Source organism: Anoplophora glabripennis, unplaced genomic scaffold (genome assembly GCF_000390285.2).
Source record: "Anoplophora glabripennis isolate ALB-LARVAE unplaced genomic scaffold, Agla_2.0 scaffold2061, whole genome shotgun sequence".
In the NCBI taxonomy this organism is placed as follows: Eukaryota; Metazoa; Arthropoda; class Insecta; order Coleoptera; family Cerambycidae; genus Anoplophora; species Anoplophora glabripennis.
The window spans coordinates 4,602-20,877 of NW_019418134.1; the positions used below are offsets into that span (position 1 = coordinate 4,602).

General features: G+C 34.0%; 4 protein-coding genes across 6 annotated transcripts; 2 read left to right on the plus strand and 2 right to left on the minus strand.

The window, feature by feature from the left end:
• Positions 1–208: 208 nt before the first annotated feature.
• Positions 209–1,741, plus strand: LOC108916781 (coiled-coil domain-containing protein 85C-like). The gene is made up of 2 exons (XM_018723079.1): positions 209–526; positions 1,578–1,741. The coding sequence occupies exons 1-2, from the start codon at positions 218–220 to the stop codon at positions 1,623–1,625; spliced, it is 357 nt and encodes a 118-aa protein (XP_018578595.1). The 5' UTR covers positions 209–217; the 3' UTR covers positions 1,626–1,741.
• A 1,374-nt stretch (positions 1,742–3,115) lies between these two features.
• On the minus strand, positions 3,116–7,639 carry LOC108916783 (serine/arginine-rich splicing factor 7-like). 2 transcript variants are annotated; one of them, XM_018723081.1, is made up of 5 exons: positions 7,497–7,637; positions 7,090–7,215; positions 6,818–7,033; positions 6,590–6,760; positions 3,116–4,602 (listed from the first exon to the last, which is right to left on the minus strand). In XM_018723081.1, exons 1-5 carry the CDS (start codon positions 7,505–7,507, stop codon positions 4,446–4,448), a joined length of 681 nt encoding a protein of 226 aa, XP_018578597.1. In that variant the 5' UTR covers positions 7,508–7,637; the 3' UTR covers positions 3,116–4,445. The 2 variants fall into 2 exon arrangements, with proteins under 2 accessions (XP_018578597.1, XP_018578598.1); XM_018723082.2 differs by having other exon boundaries at positions 4,505–4,768; positions 7,497–7,639.
• Positions 4,776–11,201, plus strand: LOC108916782 (5'-AMP-activated protein kinase subunit beta-1-like). Of its 2 annotated transcripts, XM_018723080.1 has the most exons (5): positions 4,776–6,114; positions 8,393–8,590; positions 8,698–8,987; positions 9,041–9,205; positions 9,256–11,201. In XM_018723080.1, exons 1-5 carry the CDS (start codon positions 6,045–6,047, stop codon positions 9,400–9,402), a joined length of 870 nt encoding a protein of 289 aa, XP_018578596.1. In that variant the 5' UTR covers positions 4,776–6,044; the 3' UTR covers positions 9,403–11,201. The 2 variants fall into 2 exon arrangements, with proteins under 2 accessions (XP_018578596.1, XP_023312413.1); XM_023456645.1 differs by lacking the exon at positions 4,776–6,114 and having other exon boundaries at positions 8,319–8,590.
• A 4,330-nt stretch (positions 11,202–15,531) lies between these two features.
• Positions 15,532–16,273, minus strand: LOC108916780 (gastrula zinc finger protein XlCGF26.1-like; the record flags this gene model as incomplete). Its single annotated transcript, XM_018723078.1, has 2 exons — positions 15,532–16,043; positions 16,099–16,273. Coding segments are annotated over 2 exons (441 nt in total), but the record flags the coding sequence as incomplete, so codon positions are not given.
• Between the last annotated feature and the right edge of the window lie 3 nt (positions 16,274–16,276).

Here is a 16,276-nt window from a genome sequence, read left to right on the forward strand (position 1 = left end):
TGAAAGGGAACTGTTTAAAGTATGGGTGTGAAAACAGCAACGGCTTTTCAGACTTTTCTTGTAGAAAATAACCCATAAATTCAAATGACTCGAAAATACTATTTTCGGTCCATCAATCTAAGGTTGGCTGCCTCTCTTACGTTAAAATTATATTTACTATAAAAACGATGCTATAACAAACAAAAATATTTGCCAACTTGTTTTTACAGACCAAATAATGCAGTACGTGCGGAACCTGGAGCAGCGCGTCAAGCAGCTGGAAGACGACAAGCGCTCGCTCACCCACAAAATCAATCAGATCGCCTCCAGCACGGGCGACCCGTCCATAGCAGTCCCCCAGGACAACGGCGTGGTGGGCGCGCTGAGCGGCCGTCCGGAAGCCGTCGTGCGGGCCCTCCAGGTTCTCGAAGTTCGAGAACAGTTGGAGAGAGAGGGCCGCATGCCCGAACGAGGAGAGAACATGTCGGACACGACCTCCCAGGACATGGATGATGGAGAGAAGGCGCTCGTTCGCGAGATGTGTAATGTAAGTTTTTAACAACAATAGCACAATAGTCTCTTCTTCCCAGTGTCGGAAATTATTGTCTTGAAAACAGCGGAATACTCAAACGAATCATTTTTATTGTATAAAATGTAAATCCTTTTAATATGTACTTCAAGTGTTCTTATAACATGCATGAAAAAAAATTAAATAACTTTTAACAAACAAGTATTGATTGTCAGGTGACTAATTCACCAATCAGCCTTCAGAATAATTATGATTAGGTCAAAATTCAAATAAATAAATACATGGCTAAGTAGTATAAAAAGTATTTTAATTAGATATCATTTTTGAAATAATGGCCATTGCAGTTGTAGATCGAATTCAAAGAATTTAAAATCTAATAATCATATTAGTAGATGCTGACATTGCAATTTTAGGGAAAGTTAGGCCAGAGGGCAGCACATTCGAAGCCGCCAGATCTAAGGGCACTCCAAAAAAGGAATTTTGTTGAACTCATGGGCTTTATACAGACCTCAAAAAAAAAAACAATCAACGACTTACCGATATAATATTTCAAAACCTCAAAGCACTCTTTCGTTTGATTCTAAAAAAAAGTGGCGCAGTCAGCGACTTACCGATATGAGAAAGATGTAGATGATATTGGATCTTTTTCTTTCTTTCTGATATGATATGATAAATGCGATCTGAGGGCGTCGATCGGTATACAAACGTCAAAATTTGTAGGCAAGCGTCAGTTTTTTTACTTTTATGATAAACACCGACAATTGCGACTATTGGTAAACGGTATTCATCGAAATTATTTCTTTTATGGTTTACTTTTACTTTGTTTTAATTTATTGCAAAATTTTATAGTTATAGTAAATTTCAGCATTTTTTTCATAAAAATTATAGATAAATTGAGGACTGTCGTGAGTTCAATTTTTGGGCAGTCTAGTCTAGTCTTTTCAAACTAAATTGTGGTGTAAATCTTAGTCGTCATATTGGTATACTTACTCGATTTTGTCAATATTGACGTCATAGCCATCTTTTAATGTATGAAAAATTCTTCCAGTTAAAATTTTTGTCGTTCCAGGTGGTATGGAGAAAATTAGAAGAAGGTCCATCGCCTACTAGACGATAGTGTTCCCCTAACAAACCAGCACCTCTCCTTCTAAATGTACAATTTTCTTGCCAATAAGAAAATCTTAGTTATACTAATATGTATATATATTTTCCCTATTAAAAAGTATTATTGTTTTCCTCGACTATTTATTTCTTATTTTTTAGAGTTAGGATATATTTTGTTATATTTGTACAGATAAAGTTTTATATGTAATAAAATACGGAAAAACTTGAATTACGTGTTTGATTCCTTTCCTTATTTACCTTAATTCAACAATGAAATTGGTATTTTGATTTCAATTCTTTTGTAAATACTTCAGTATTTGAAAGAATATTTGAAGAAATTTCGAAATACTTTATTAATTAAATATATTGAAATTTGTATTAATCACATAATTTTCATAACCTCACTCCTGCACATGCAGAAAATTATCGTTTTTTTTTTAATTTCAAAATTCAAGCATTATTATATTATTACCTAATTCTTAAAATAAAGGATATAACCGAATCTTTATTGAAATGTTTCCCTAACCTCATTTTAGTGAGGTCTGTCTACAAAACCTCACTTTTGCATATGTTTTTGCATATACACGCAAACTCCTACTTGCCTCTTTATAAATATTTTTGTATTTTATAAAAGTATATATGAAGCAAACTTTCAATATATTTGTTGATCTATTAACCTAACCTCATTTAAAACCCAATACAGTGATGCCAGATTTAGGGACTTTTCCCTAGTTCTAGGGAGGAAATGGTCCAGATTTGGGGAATAGGAAATTTTATATGTATGGATTTTGTATTTTCGGGCAAAATAAGGAAATTCAAAATTTAATAAATCAATGCATTAATCCGTTTTTTGAGACATTTCAGTAACTTGTAAATACTTCAGTATTTAAGAACATTTGAAGAAATTTTGAAATACTTCATTATATTGAAATTTGTATGAATCACATAATTTTCATAACCTCACTTCTGCACGTGCAGAAATTTTTTTTTTTAATTTGAAAATTCAAGGATTACCTAATTTTTAAAATAAAGGATATAACCGAATCTTTATATTGAAATGTTTACCTAACCTCATTTTTAGCGAGATCATGTTTACATAACCTCATTTTTGCATATGCTTGGACACACAAAAACTTTTACCTACCTTTTTATAAATAATTTGGTATTTTATAAAAGGATATACGAAGCAAATTTTCGGTATATTTGTTGATTGACTAACACTAACTTTATTTATAACCCAATACAGTGATGCCAGATTTAGGAACTTTTCCCTAGTTCTAGGGAGGAAATGGTCCAAATTGAGGAATATGAAATTTCATATTGACGATTTTATATTTTCGGGCAAAATAAGGTAATTCAAAATATAATGCAATAATTTTTTTTTTCTTGACATTTTAGTAACTTGTAAATTTGTTTTGAGTTCATTAATTTCCAGTTTATTTGTATCGACATTTTAATCAAATTTATTTCGGGGGACGTTCGGGAAATAAAAAAAACACCTCGTAACACCTTTAAATCTAAAAATTTATTTGGTCTTGATTCTGAAAAACGACACCAAAGTGACACACAGTAAAAATATTAAACATTAGGTAAACATACCTAGTCATACAAAAGGAACGGCAAATTCTCTATCTAAATACGGCGAGTTGAATCGACTAACTAATACAAACTTTTCTGCGGTAATATAACCGTGTAACAAGACTGGAGACTTTTGTTCCAATCGAACTACACCGTTTTACATAATATCCTTAATTAAAAAAATTGTATGCCACACGTCGTTGAGCATTACTTTTTTTTCGCTTTAGGGCAGTTTTTTTGCCGTAAACAAGAAAAATCCTACAAACTTAGTTTATTTACTGGCAAATTCAGACGTTTAGATTAGAGAAAATAATGAACACACCCCCTTTTAAACCCTTACATCTTGTACAGCACTAAAGAATTGTATGTAACATTTTATTTGTACTTTCAGATCAAGGTATAGTAGTAAATAAAAAAAAAACCCTTAAATTTCGCATGTTCTTAATCTAAATACACGACACACAAATTGAAGTGGAGTCGAACGTTTAACTTACAAACGTTACCCGTGCAATAAAAATAAAAAAAATAAGAAATTCTGGAGGATGGAAATGACATTGTTTGCAAAAAAATGAGTTACGATGAATTGTCTTAATTAATTTAAAAATCTAGGGGGTATAGGGAATGCCTATCCTATTCCTAATAAAATTAACCAATCGCTTTCACTCCCTGTGGAACCTGGTAAATAATGAAATTTTAAGAGTTACTTTATAATCGACATGCGACGGTTACTGGCAAATACCCTTTAACATATTACTGTCATCACATTCAGGCATTTCCAACGCCTCCTAGATCTTTAATCCGAAACAGACCCTAAATAAATTGAGAACTTTAAGTATGAATTGAAATTGAAACGATTAGTCAGCACAATAAATTGATGAAATATGAGATACTGAGTGCTCGTTAAAGCTACATTGCCAATTTTCTGAAAAACTGCTCACAAACAAAAATCATAGCCAGTTCAAATATATCTAGAAGGCTGCTAGATGTAAAAAATCATTCTTGGTTCACGCTGTATATATTAAAGACGCCCCACCTAAAATTGTGTGCGGTGGTATCGTACGCATGCAGTTTTGTACCATTATTACAAATACAAAAAATTTTGAGAAATATACAAACAGCTGCAATCGGATAAAATTAAGAACATTATGCTGTCACTACTACCAATAAAAATATTCATCAGGCACCTAAAAAACTAAGTAATACACATGGGAAAAATTGCCTGTACAGATTTCCGTTACATCCCGATCCCAACGGATCAGTAACGGTGCCTCCTCCTGTCGCTGCCGCTACGCCTGGGGCGGTACTCTTCGTAGCGGTTGTTGCGGTTGGACCTGTACGACCTCCTCCCGCCGTGCTCCCTTTCGCGGTAGTACTCTCTGTCTCTATCCCTGTGGCCTCTAGACCGACCGTAACTAAAAATATGTACCCAACAATCAACCCATAATTCAACCAACAATTTTTTTCCGCTATAAGCTATTAATGTCCACGCCAAGTCAACGATTCATATGGGGTCAACCACCATCATACAAATCCATATAATACTGTTTAACCAAACCATATAAATAAACAACCATGTGCCTGACAAATCACAAAACAACAATTAGGTAATAAACGGAAAATAAACTTATGAAGCACTTCGTATTATCAACACATCTATAAACTCGTCGTGGCAAATTAACTTTTTTTCTATCCCGTTTACCAAGTTGAAACAGATCGCGATTTACGCAATGAATTTCAGCACTTTCGTTCATCGTTTCCGTTATTCTTTTATCGTAAAGTGCCACGCCTGTTCTGGTGTCGGTATACGCAATACTTAGGAACCTGTTTTATGTTTACGGATTCGTAACAAAAATCAGCTCCAAAATTTTGCAATTTCATACATTGCAGCACTTTTTGCGTGTTACAATTTATTATTAAAATTTAAAGTTACCAATTTTTAGATTAAAAAAAGTTACAATCAGTTTTATCGCCTCAAAGTCCTCTACCAATATTGTTATCAATTTATCAGGTAAAATAAGTTTGAATTATGGAAAATGTCGTAGATTTAATAAAAACTGTTAATTATTTTTTAAAAGCGAGTAATTTGTGAATCCCAGTGTTAATGACCTCTGATATTGACCTAGTTTAGGTGTACTATGCAATAACAATCCACCTGATGAGATATGACAATCAAATTCTAACCAGAAAAAATTTTCTATAGAATTATGTGAATTTTTTTAACATAAAATATTTAGAAAACAGAATTGTTAAAGTTTGAGTGCTTCAGTTGCATTAATTAGGTAATTAATTTTATTTAAACAATTTTAATAGGCACAACGAGCACTTTAATGCTTGGTACCCGCTTCCTGCAGGAAATGACTAAACAGTATATTAAGCAAAAGTGTAGCAGTAAACAAAAAGTATAATTACAGGAGTATTGTTTTACTAGATAAAAAACGCCGTGTACGGCAAATAATTGATAAAATTGGATGTGAAGGACATGACACAACAAATTTCAAAGATAAAAACAGAATGGTTTGAATCCTAACAACCAGTTATCAAATAATAAAAACAGTATTGTACTTGCTGGTAAACAACATTTCTGGTGACCTTTTATCACCGAAACGTATGTTTACACATACATGGATATCTTGTTAAATAACACTGGAGTTTTCTAAAAACATTATACTAAGTACTTATTTGTGTACGTTATTATCAACGCTAGTCGACTTGGTATAAATCAAAAACAATCAAGATCGAGTAAAAATTACAGAATCATCGAGTATTTCTTGATAATCGGTTTTTAATACATCTAATTAAATAATAACAGATAAGTGATAGTGATAAGTGAAAAATCATAAACAGCGTAAAGAATATGGCGCAGAACAACCCATTTTTGCTCACTTTGCCAAGAGAGAACCGTGCAAGTTCTTCCGGATATTCAGGTAAGTGCGTCCATTCGTATTTCCTGTCGTTACATTAATTGATAAAATTACTACATTATGAGAACCTCGTTAAGCTGAAAAGTCAACTGCTCGTATTGTTCCTAAACTACCTGATTAGATAAAAAAACCGTTATATGTACCATCGGGATTTGCAATACTTGAAAAGTTTTTAACTTATACGAAACTTCCATAGTGTTTGCACGAGCATAATACACATTTTATGACAATCGTTCTTTCAAATAAAATATTCATCATATTTCAAATCGAAACAATGCCTCATCGATTTAAATTATCATATTACCGACCCGGAAACATTTCAACGGTGAATTTTAAGTTCTTTACAAGAGTATAAAGTTTCATTTTTTAAATCGCTGTTTAAACTTGGAAAACGTCAGTAAATTACTTCGTGCGTTTTCTTACCTTAATAGATAAAAAAACTAAAAAAAAAATACATTAGAAAAGAAAGAAATTTTACCGGTCTCTGTCCCTTTTCTCGCCGCCTCCGTTGATTTCCGGGCAATCTCTATAGAAATGTCCCGAGTACCCACACTGGTAACATCTCATATTAGTGTTGTAGAAACGTCTTCCGGAACCTCTGGTTCGGGGCCTAGCATAAGTTACCCGGATTCTAGAGCCATTTATTTCACTAAAATGTAAAAACAATCATGAAATATTCCTGCAACGAACGCCCTATACCCCTTACACTCCATCAGTGCCTTTTAAGGCAGAAGCAGCTGCTTTCTTATCTTTAAAAACAGCGAAGCCAAAGCAAGGGGTACTATTCGTCATCCACACTTCCTTAAGTGAACCGTAAGGCGAAAACACCTTCTCTAAATCTGATCTCCTGACATCGTCTCCAATGTCAGCAATGTGTAATCTGTACCCATCAACTTCACTACTACGGCTTCTCGAACGTGACCTAGATATTAAATATATTTAAAGTTCTGCAATTTACTAGTAAGTGGGAATGCTTACCTAGACAAACTTGATCTGCTGCGGCTCCTACTTTTCCTGTCTTCCGCACTACTATTCGAAGCACTTCTGCTTCTACTCCTTTTAATATCCGAGAATGGGGATTCTTTGTCGTTGTCTCGCATTTTTCTGTTAGAGGATTAAAAGATCCATAAACAACGTGCAATTGTTTAAAAAATCGATGCTTTAACACAAGTTATTTCATATAAGAACCTCTGATATTCAGTATTGCTCAACTTTGCATCAACAAAATCGTCGAGTCGGCACACATGCATTTATAAACCCATTTATCCAATTATAAAAAATAATCGGCAAGGTTTCCCAAATCCAATTTATTGATTAAACCATTTATCGGAAGTAAAATGTTAAGGACAGAATTAACGAGCGGTATAATTATTTATAGTACTTACTTTTCGACCATTTGCTGCTACAGATTCAACCAGCCTTTAAATAACGAGCTAATGAAAATTTCACTGAATCCAACGATTCCGGCGCATAAAATAGTGGCTGATTCTGATGACGCTGGCAAATTTTAGAAGATGGCGCAGTTAGAACAACAGTGGTACCAACACATAAGTTCAAAGTAGCGTTCTTTGGGAAACGAATAGGTTTGTTCAGTTCTATTGCCCGAATAAGAGCAACTTTTTTAAATCAGGTTCTGATAGTTGATAGAATTAACATGCAATAAAGCTAGATCATCAGTAAGATACGTGCGAACAGCCTCTAACAAAGTTGAGATTCTAATCTTGGAACCTCAATCAATCTGTGAATTTTATGATCCATAGCAAATTGTTAAATAAATAAACAAAATCAGATCATCTGCTCTGACACAAATTAACAGCATTTTTATTAGATTGCTGCTCAGATTTGATTCTAGTTTGTGGCAACACATTCCAGTTAATCGTTTTTGTTAATGTTTTGCCGACTATCAAATTTTCATGAGATAATGTATGGACTGATAGCAATTTATAGCTTTGTTGTATTAGAAACAATTTCCAGTAGTCAGAAGCAATCGCATTTGATTCGATACAATGAACTTTGAACATTATGTAAGCATTATAACAGAATGAGCATGTGTCTGATCGTTGGAAAGTATTTTGGACTACTCCAGGAACAAACTTTATAAAACCGATGGTACCTTAAATAGTGTGACATAAGTGACAGCGATGGTACCAACAATTATACCAACATCACCTGATTTGTGTGCCAAAAAACGGTCCACAAAACAAGAAATTCCCCATGTGTTACAATTTTGTTTCCCAAAGACAATGTTTATATTTTTAATTAATTAAAATGGGTAATGCAGGGAGCAGCGTCGTGCACAGGGAAAGGCAAAAATCTAGTGATACTGCACCATCGTCTCCATCCAAAGAGGGCCAGGCGTTTATTTTTGATAGAAAATCAGAGAGTAGAATCCAGCCCCAAGGTTCCCATGAAGATGAGGTCCCTTATTTCACAAAACCTCCAGTTGCTTATGAACCCAGCAGACCAAGGGCAAATACAGGTATTTTAAAATCTCACCTAAATCTTTCGATACTGCTAAATGAGTCATATACAAATTAGGGAATGAATATTTATTTATAATTGTTCATGTTTTTATTTTTGTTCAAGTTTCTGAGGGATCACAGTTACGAAATGCAACAGAGTCGAAGACTCCCACAGTATTTCGATGGGAAGGAGGCGGAAGGAATGTGTATATTAGTGGGACTTTTACAAATTGGCAGACAATACCAATGGTAAAAAGTCACGGGGATTTCGTGACAATTATTGACTTACCTGAAGGTGAACACAAGTATAAATATTATGTAGATGGTGAGTGGAAGAATGATCCCACTAGTAAAATAGTTGACGAGGATGGTGAAAAAAAAAATCTCATTACTGTGAAACAGTCTGATTTTGAGGTAAGAAAGAGTTTTCTGTTTTATAACGTTTCCTCGGCAACTTTTCTACTTAGGTATTTCAAGCGTTGGCGAAGGACAGCGAGAGTCACAAGGACGACTCCCAAAAAGAATTCGGACAGGAAGTGCCCATAAACAAACCTTGGGAGAAAACCAGCGGGCCCCCGATTCTACCCCCACACCTGTTACAAGTTATATTAAATAAAGACACACCCTTATCGGTGAATATTAACCTTGTTATTGTTTCGTAGTCTGAAACCTTTTTTTTCAGTGTGAGCCTACCCTACTGCCAGAACCGAACCACGTGATGTTAAATCACCTGTACGCGTTATCGATAAAGGACGGCGTGATGGTCTTGAGCGCCACGCACAGGTATCGGAAAAAATACGTAACCACCCTCCTCTATAAGCCAATTTAATTTATACTTCTAATTTATTTTTAAATGTAAATAATTCTAGCAACGTATTTAATTTATTTAAACCCTAGATTTATACTGACATGTTCTTTCCCGGTTGATTTGCCAGTCCGTACACGTAAATGTTGCCTATCGTGATGTGTTTATAGTGACGCTTTTCGCTGAAATCTTGAAGTGAGTGGCATATGCGAGATAAATTTAAAAAATTTCACAACGTATTTCAAAGGTTTTTTTTTGTCAAATGTGAAATATGGTCAGAATTTCATCGTCTACAGGACAAGTGCCTTCGAGAAAAGTTACTAATATGCCATTCAGATTGGGGTTGCTATTTTGTAAATATAAGATACTTGTAGATTTACTACAACACACCAAAAATCTGTTACTTTTTAATAGTTCTGTTAAAGAAGCAATAATGTAACTAAAAATATGAAGATTAACATTTTTCCATATACAGGGTGTCCCAATTCGTAGTGGTGCAGGCCGTTAGTGTAATAAATAAAAAGTAAATGAAGTTCCAGCATTTTTTATTATACAGGGTGTCCAGGATATGGTGGGTAATTTCTTGGACTTGTAAAAATGACGTCACAAGTTTATATACATTTTTTTTTACATGTTATACATGTTTTGATAGTTCAAACTCTTCTTTTAATGTATTCAATTTACCGATAGCTACTTTGGAGCCCAGAACCCAAAAAAACTGTATAGGCCTACTTTTTAAATTTTCATTGCCATTTTTAAGATTTTTGACAGTTTTTAAATGACAATGTACTTGCTTGATATCGATACAACGAACTGATTTCGAGATAAAATCGTTTAACGATAATTTTCGACATACGTTAATTGTACCAACATGAAAACAAAAGTCGGATAATTTATGCAGTGAAATAAGTATATTTTTTCGTTTAAAAGAGCACAAAGGTTGCAAAAATGACGACAAAAACTAAAAAAGTAGGCCTATTATTAATTTTTTTAGGAGGGTCAAAATTGCTGACGGCGTTTTACCCCCGGATCTGCATTCTATCAGTAGATCGAATACATTAGTAGAAACAGCTTCAAATAACGTAGCTTCTATTAAAATCGAAATTTGATGAGAAACAAAAAAATTACAATGAAAAACGATTTTCGATCAACCAGTAACCCTACAGGGTGAGCCCAAATAAAAAAAATAATTATACAAGCTTATGATATTTTTTGCAAGATCTGTTCAAATTTGGAAGATTGCCTGCCATTTCCTTTATACAGTTTAATATTTTATATCCCCAAAATAATAAATCCTGAGATTGCTATAATTTTTTTTAAGTGCTGAAGTCAAACGATGTAGGAACGATTTTTTTTGTATAATTTTTAATATTAAAAAAAATGGAGCAATCCGAATGAATGGTGATAGAATATCGTAAATTTCTTATGAAAATATTACCAATATAATTAAAAAAAAAATGGGATTTAAAAAATCATAGCAAGTTTACGATTTAAGAAAGTTAGTTTGCAAATATTCGCGATCTTGGGAATTATTTACCTGAAAAATATTTGAATTTCATTTGTTTTTTAATGGCCTGTACGTCTATAAATTGGTACACCCTGTACGGGTGAATCCAATAAATGATTGCCTTGACGAAAAGTAGGTTATTTTAATGAAAATAATTTCAAAATTATCAGGTGTTGAGAAGCTTTCTCTCTTGATTTTGCCCTCAAATTTACTCTAATCTTTTAAACGGATCACATTGAGTCTTTAAGAGGGCTCTATAGCAAATAGGCAACCGGTAATACATTTTTATCGTTTTTGTTACACAGTTTGTCTAAATATGAATTAATGCACGAATAACGGACTTTCCTCCATTCTAATGCAGATTTTCTATGAAATGGACTTAGTTTGAAACTCAAATCACTTTTTGGTGTAAAGAAATTTGTAATTTACGATGTTCAAAAGTGGCAAATTACAAATTTCTTTACAACAAAAAGTAATTTGAGCTTCAAACTAACTCCATTTTATAGAAAATATGTGTTAGAGTGGAGGAAAGTCTGTTATTTGTGCATTGATTCATACTTAGACAAACTGTATAAGAAATTCTATAAAAATATATCATTTATTTGAATCACCATGTAAAGAATTAAGCGTATTTATTTTTTTGTGCCAATATATTTGGTGGTGTATATACATATAAAAAAAAGGTTATTGGAATATCTACAGTGTGTTCTCGCATAGATTTCACAATAGGGAAGACATTTTTATTGTTCAGTTTATAGGAAAATGTCTTTCTTTGTAAACACGTTTGCTTGTCTTCAAACTTCAATCTCAAGTGAAAAAACTTTAACTCTAAACGAACTACTTTAGAACAGAATTTCGTGTATATTTAACGATTTTCAAATATTTTCCTGAAATTTAAAAAAATTGTAATCACGTATTTGGTGCTTGGAATTGTAGTTTCAAGACGAGCAGGCGTTTTTATAAAAAATTCCATTTTCGTGTTTTCCCTTTTGCAAACTGTAGGAACACGCTGCTATATATAAGATTACTTTTGTTGTGCCTATGAAAAAAGTAAAACAATAAGTATAACGTAAACTTAAGATTGTAAAAATTATGTAGAAATGTTGATATCGTAACCAATATATAGTTTTCACGAGCAAGTTTTTTAATCCCTCGTCATTTTACGAAGTTTATGGGACGTGATAAGATAAACTAGATTGTAAATAGACCGATTAATCTTCTAGAGTGAATTATTAAGACATAATCAGTTAAGACAATCATGTAAGTCTGTTTTGTCATTTTTTTAATTTTATTTATACCCGAGTATTTCGAAATAAAATGAATTGTTCATTGAAACGACCCATATATTCATTTTTCCTCCTAAACAGTGACCATTAATTTTATTTTCTTTACGTTGGCAACATTAAAACGTAACATTCTTTTTCATCAACTGGGATTTTCACAAAATTCAATTCAACCAATCAGCGATCGCATTATCTCGAGAGTAGACGTAACGGTTTATCATGGTTCATGTAAACGATGAGGTTGCTTTTGCTGTACAGCAAAATAAAACACTCGCTCAACGATAAAAATAAAGTATTTTTATTGAAAACTAAGCTTGTGAAAGAGACGTGTCGTTGGGGCGAGTGTTTCCTGGAGAGTCGTCTTGGTGTGGAGTCACTCGCAGAAGTATCAGGTCCTTGGCGCCAATCTGCCGTCGACCTTTTTTTTGCGTCCCGGGTGGCGTCAGGATGGCGCTATTGACGTTGTACTTAAAAATGGGTCACTTGCAGCATGTGTACCCACAACGAATTTTAATATTGGTGATGCTTGGATTAAGGGCTGTTCATGTCTGCGCGAGTAGATATTATTAAAAAGTAATAAATAACATACTTTTATTAGTTCGAGATTCATTTTTCACACAATAATAGAAATAATAATAATAATAATTAAAAACGAACGAAATACATAAAATACACACAACTCTGTCAAAAATCACTCGGTCGAGAAATATTAAAACAATATATTGCAGCACCCGTTATAAAAGACCCTTAAAATTAACAGTACGATAAAATAAAATTAGATCTATAAAATTCTGGCCCGTGACCACCCTTTCAGCTGCCGTTTCTCTCTCTTTTAATGACGAAATTTCCCCTGTGAACGGAATCGAAACTGTACCCACCAACTTTTCGCAATCGTTTGAACCTAAACAGTGAATCGTCGTTTATTAGTAACCTGCGGAGGCTCGAGCGGGGGCTGGTGGAGGCCAGGGGAGGCCCCGCGTCTGAACTGCCTCGGCGGGAGGGGCATGACGATGGTCGTAGCTTCACCTGTCTGAACACGTCCGATGTGATCGCAGGCTTGAAGAGGCGACGTGACGTCGTTAAAGCGTTAGGACGATCCTAAAAACGTTTTCAAATATTCAAAAATTTGAAGCGTCTGAAAATCTTGAGGTGTCGAATGACCAGAAGTATTAGTTTCCAGCTTAGGCGTTTAGTTTCATGTCATATGCGTGCAAGTAAGGAATTTTTAATAATCCCAGTACGGAGTTACATACTTACCGATGTTTTCTTAAGTTTTACTTTCAAAATATCATCCAGTGATATTACAGGCCTAGAATTGTCAGTAGGAGTTTTGGTTTTGCTTTCCTTCGAAATCTTCAGTGGATTAGAAACTGCTGTTGATAATAGTGGTGGTGGCGGTGGAGGTGGTGGCGGCGGCGGTGGTGGTGGAGGTGGCAAACAAGGCATTTGAATAGGTGCCATTGGTGTGTATTTTAAACAATTAAATTGTTCCTTAAACTGAAATAAAGCCTCCTTCATCTATAAATAATTATTATTATCGAATAAAATTAAAAATATAAAAAAAAATATTAAAAATAAATAGGATTAAAATTACCTCATTCAGTTCTTTACGCAGCATTTCCATGCTATCCGCGTTAGATTTTTCTTTTTCCAATCGTGATTTAACAAGTCTAATTTCTTCGGTTAGCTCCTCCATTTTCACGTTAAGTCTGGCAATATCTTCTCTGTACCCGTCACACTTACAAATGGGTTTCCCAGAACATTGTAGCATTGAACTTTCATTGTAAACGTCGCACATTAAAGACACGCTCTAAAACGATAGGAAAAACAATGCACAGCCGAAAATATATTACGTGAGTACTTACATTTTTCAAATAAACCCCTAGCCGAGTACATAAGTTCATCACCTTAGAAATTCTGGTGTACTTCATCAGTATAGTCAGTAGTTTCTCACATATTCCACCTTTAACTAACTCTACACCGTCCACTGATGATCTAATGATATTTAACCTAGAATAAGTCAAAGAATGTCTTTTACTGAATATTCTTGTCAGAATTTTCAAACTGCTCGGGCTGGTTTTGTTATGAAGAACCTACAAAGTTAATAAGTATAAGCTTTACTTTACTGAATATTACTGATGAGAAAACCAACCTTTTCCGACGATGGACTTTCATATAAATTCAAATTCAGACCTAATTTTGGAGGTTCTAGAAGGTCCAGATTATTTCGTATATCCAGGACCGAACTGGTATCATTTACGTTTTCTTTTCTCTCTCTTAAATTATGCACTATACTATCGTCTTGATTCGATTTCTCTATCGGCGTAGAATTTTGTTGGAATAAATTTGAAGAAAAAATCGAACCGTATTTATTTCTCTCTGGTCCAGTCATACTACAACTATTATTTACAGGAGTAGCCCATATTGGTGATAACTCATCCTCAAATGATTCCGTGTTATTTCTTTGTGCATTGGGATTCTTTACTGGTGTAAATAGTTCTAAGGGACTAATAGGTTTACTTCTGTTCAAAGAGTCATCATTAAAACATGCTCGCACCACTTCATGTGATGGAGATTTCCTTCCACGACCTTTGCGATTTCTCCGATTTCGTCTACGTTTCATCTTTATTATAACTAAAAATAATACAAATTTAAATTCTAACCGTCTCTTACGTCAAAACAAGTATTATTTTTAGAAACAAGTAATCATATATTTAATTGTATATATTATACTTACCTTACAGCTAAATAATGCCAAGTATGAATTGGTGCCACATTCAGTTTTCCTACTAAAAAACTTTTATAAAAAAACAAACCTACGATAAAAAGGCATTTCGTTTGAAACATGTAAATTCTGTGGTTTGAAACTGAAACGTTGGAATTTAAATTTCAAAATTAAAGAGTTTGGGAATTATGACATGACTAGATGGCAGCACTGCTTAGAACTCAAACTTTTTAGAGCTACATGGAGGAAGCGCCACGTTAAAACGTGTACACGCTGTAGAGAGAAAGAGCAATAGTTCTCGCTCTCTTAATTTTATTTGCATATCACGAGGGCAAAGAGTATATAATTCTTACTCTTTGACGAGGGAGTTGCATTAGCCAATAACGTGCCTGTGCGAGAGAGAGAAAAATAGTACACAAACTTTCTCTCTCTCTCTGTCACTTGTCTACACAGTCGCCATAAGTTTGTTTTCTCCATGATGTGTGATCAAAGCCAGAGGTCCCCAAACTTTTTTCTCACATTTTTTTTTTAATATGTAATAGTGTAGTAAATAAACCTTGTGTTTTGAGTGGATTAAGTCAAACAACGCCAATCAAAAATTTAAAAAACATTTAATATATTAAAACAGGACAAATTAATATAATCTATTTACTTATACCCATGAGTATCTTTGAAATATTTGTATAAATTAATTAACACCTATCTTTTAATCTTCAACTAACGAATCTAAAACTGTTAATCATCATTAAAAATGAAATAGACAACACAATACGATTTATTATTGCAAGTAAACTTTTTTAGTCCCCAGACCTGCTGACGTTTGGAATGTATATTGAAACGTGGATATTTCAAAGACACCCTGTACGAACCAACACAACAACGATTCATTTAGACATAACGTTATGCTTAGATTTGAGATGAGTCGTCAGAGATACTTTCTGCGGGAAGCCCATACTGCAGTATTCACATATAAACGGTCTTTCATTCGTGTGTTGCCTTGTGTGTATTTTTAGGGCGTATGGGCTCGTAAATCCTTTCTTGCAAAAAGTACAACTATGCGGGCGTTCCCCAGTGTGGGACTGTGTATGTTTCTTCAGATCTCGCACTCGTTTCCCACACAATGTGCACATTACCTTCCGAGCTTCCGGATCTGAAATGACAAGTATCAATGTGATAAATATGTTACAAACATTAGCGAAAGTTACCTGTGTGTGTTTTCACATGTCTGTGGTGCTCCGATTTGACTCTAGAAGTTTTTCCGCATATTTGACACGTGTATATAATTCCTTTATGTATGAGCGTATGTCCACGTAACGATTCGGGGTTTTTAAACACTTTCCCACACACATTGCACGTAACCGGACCTTCCAAATGCATCTGAAC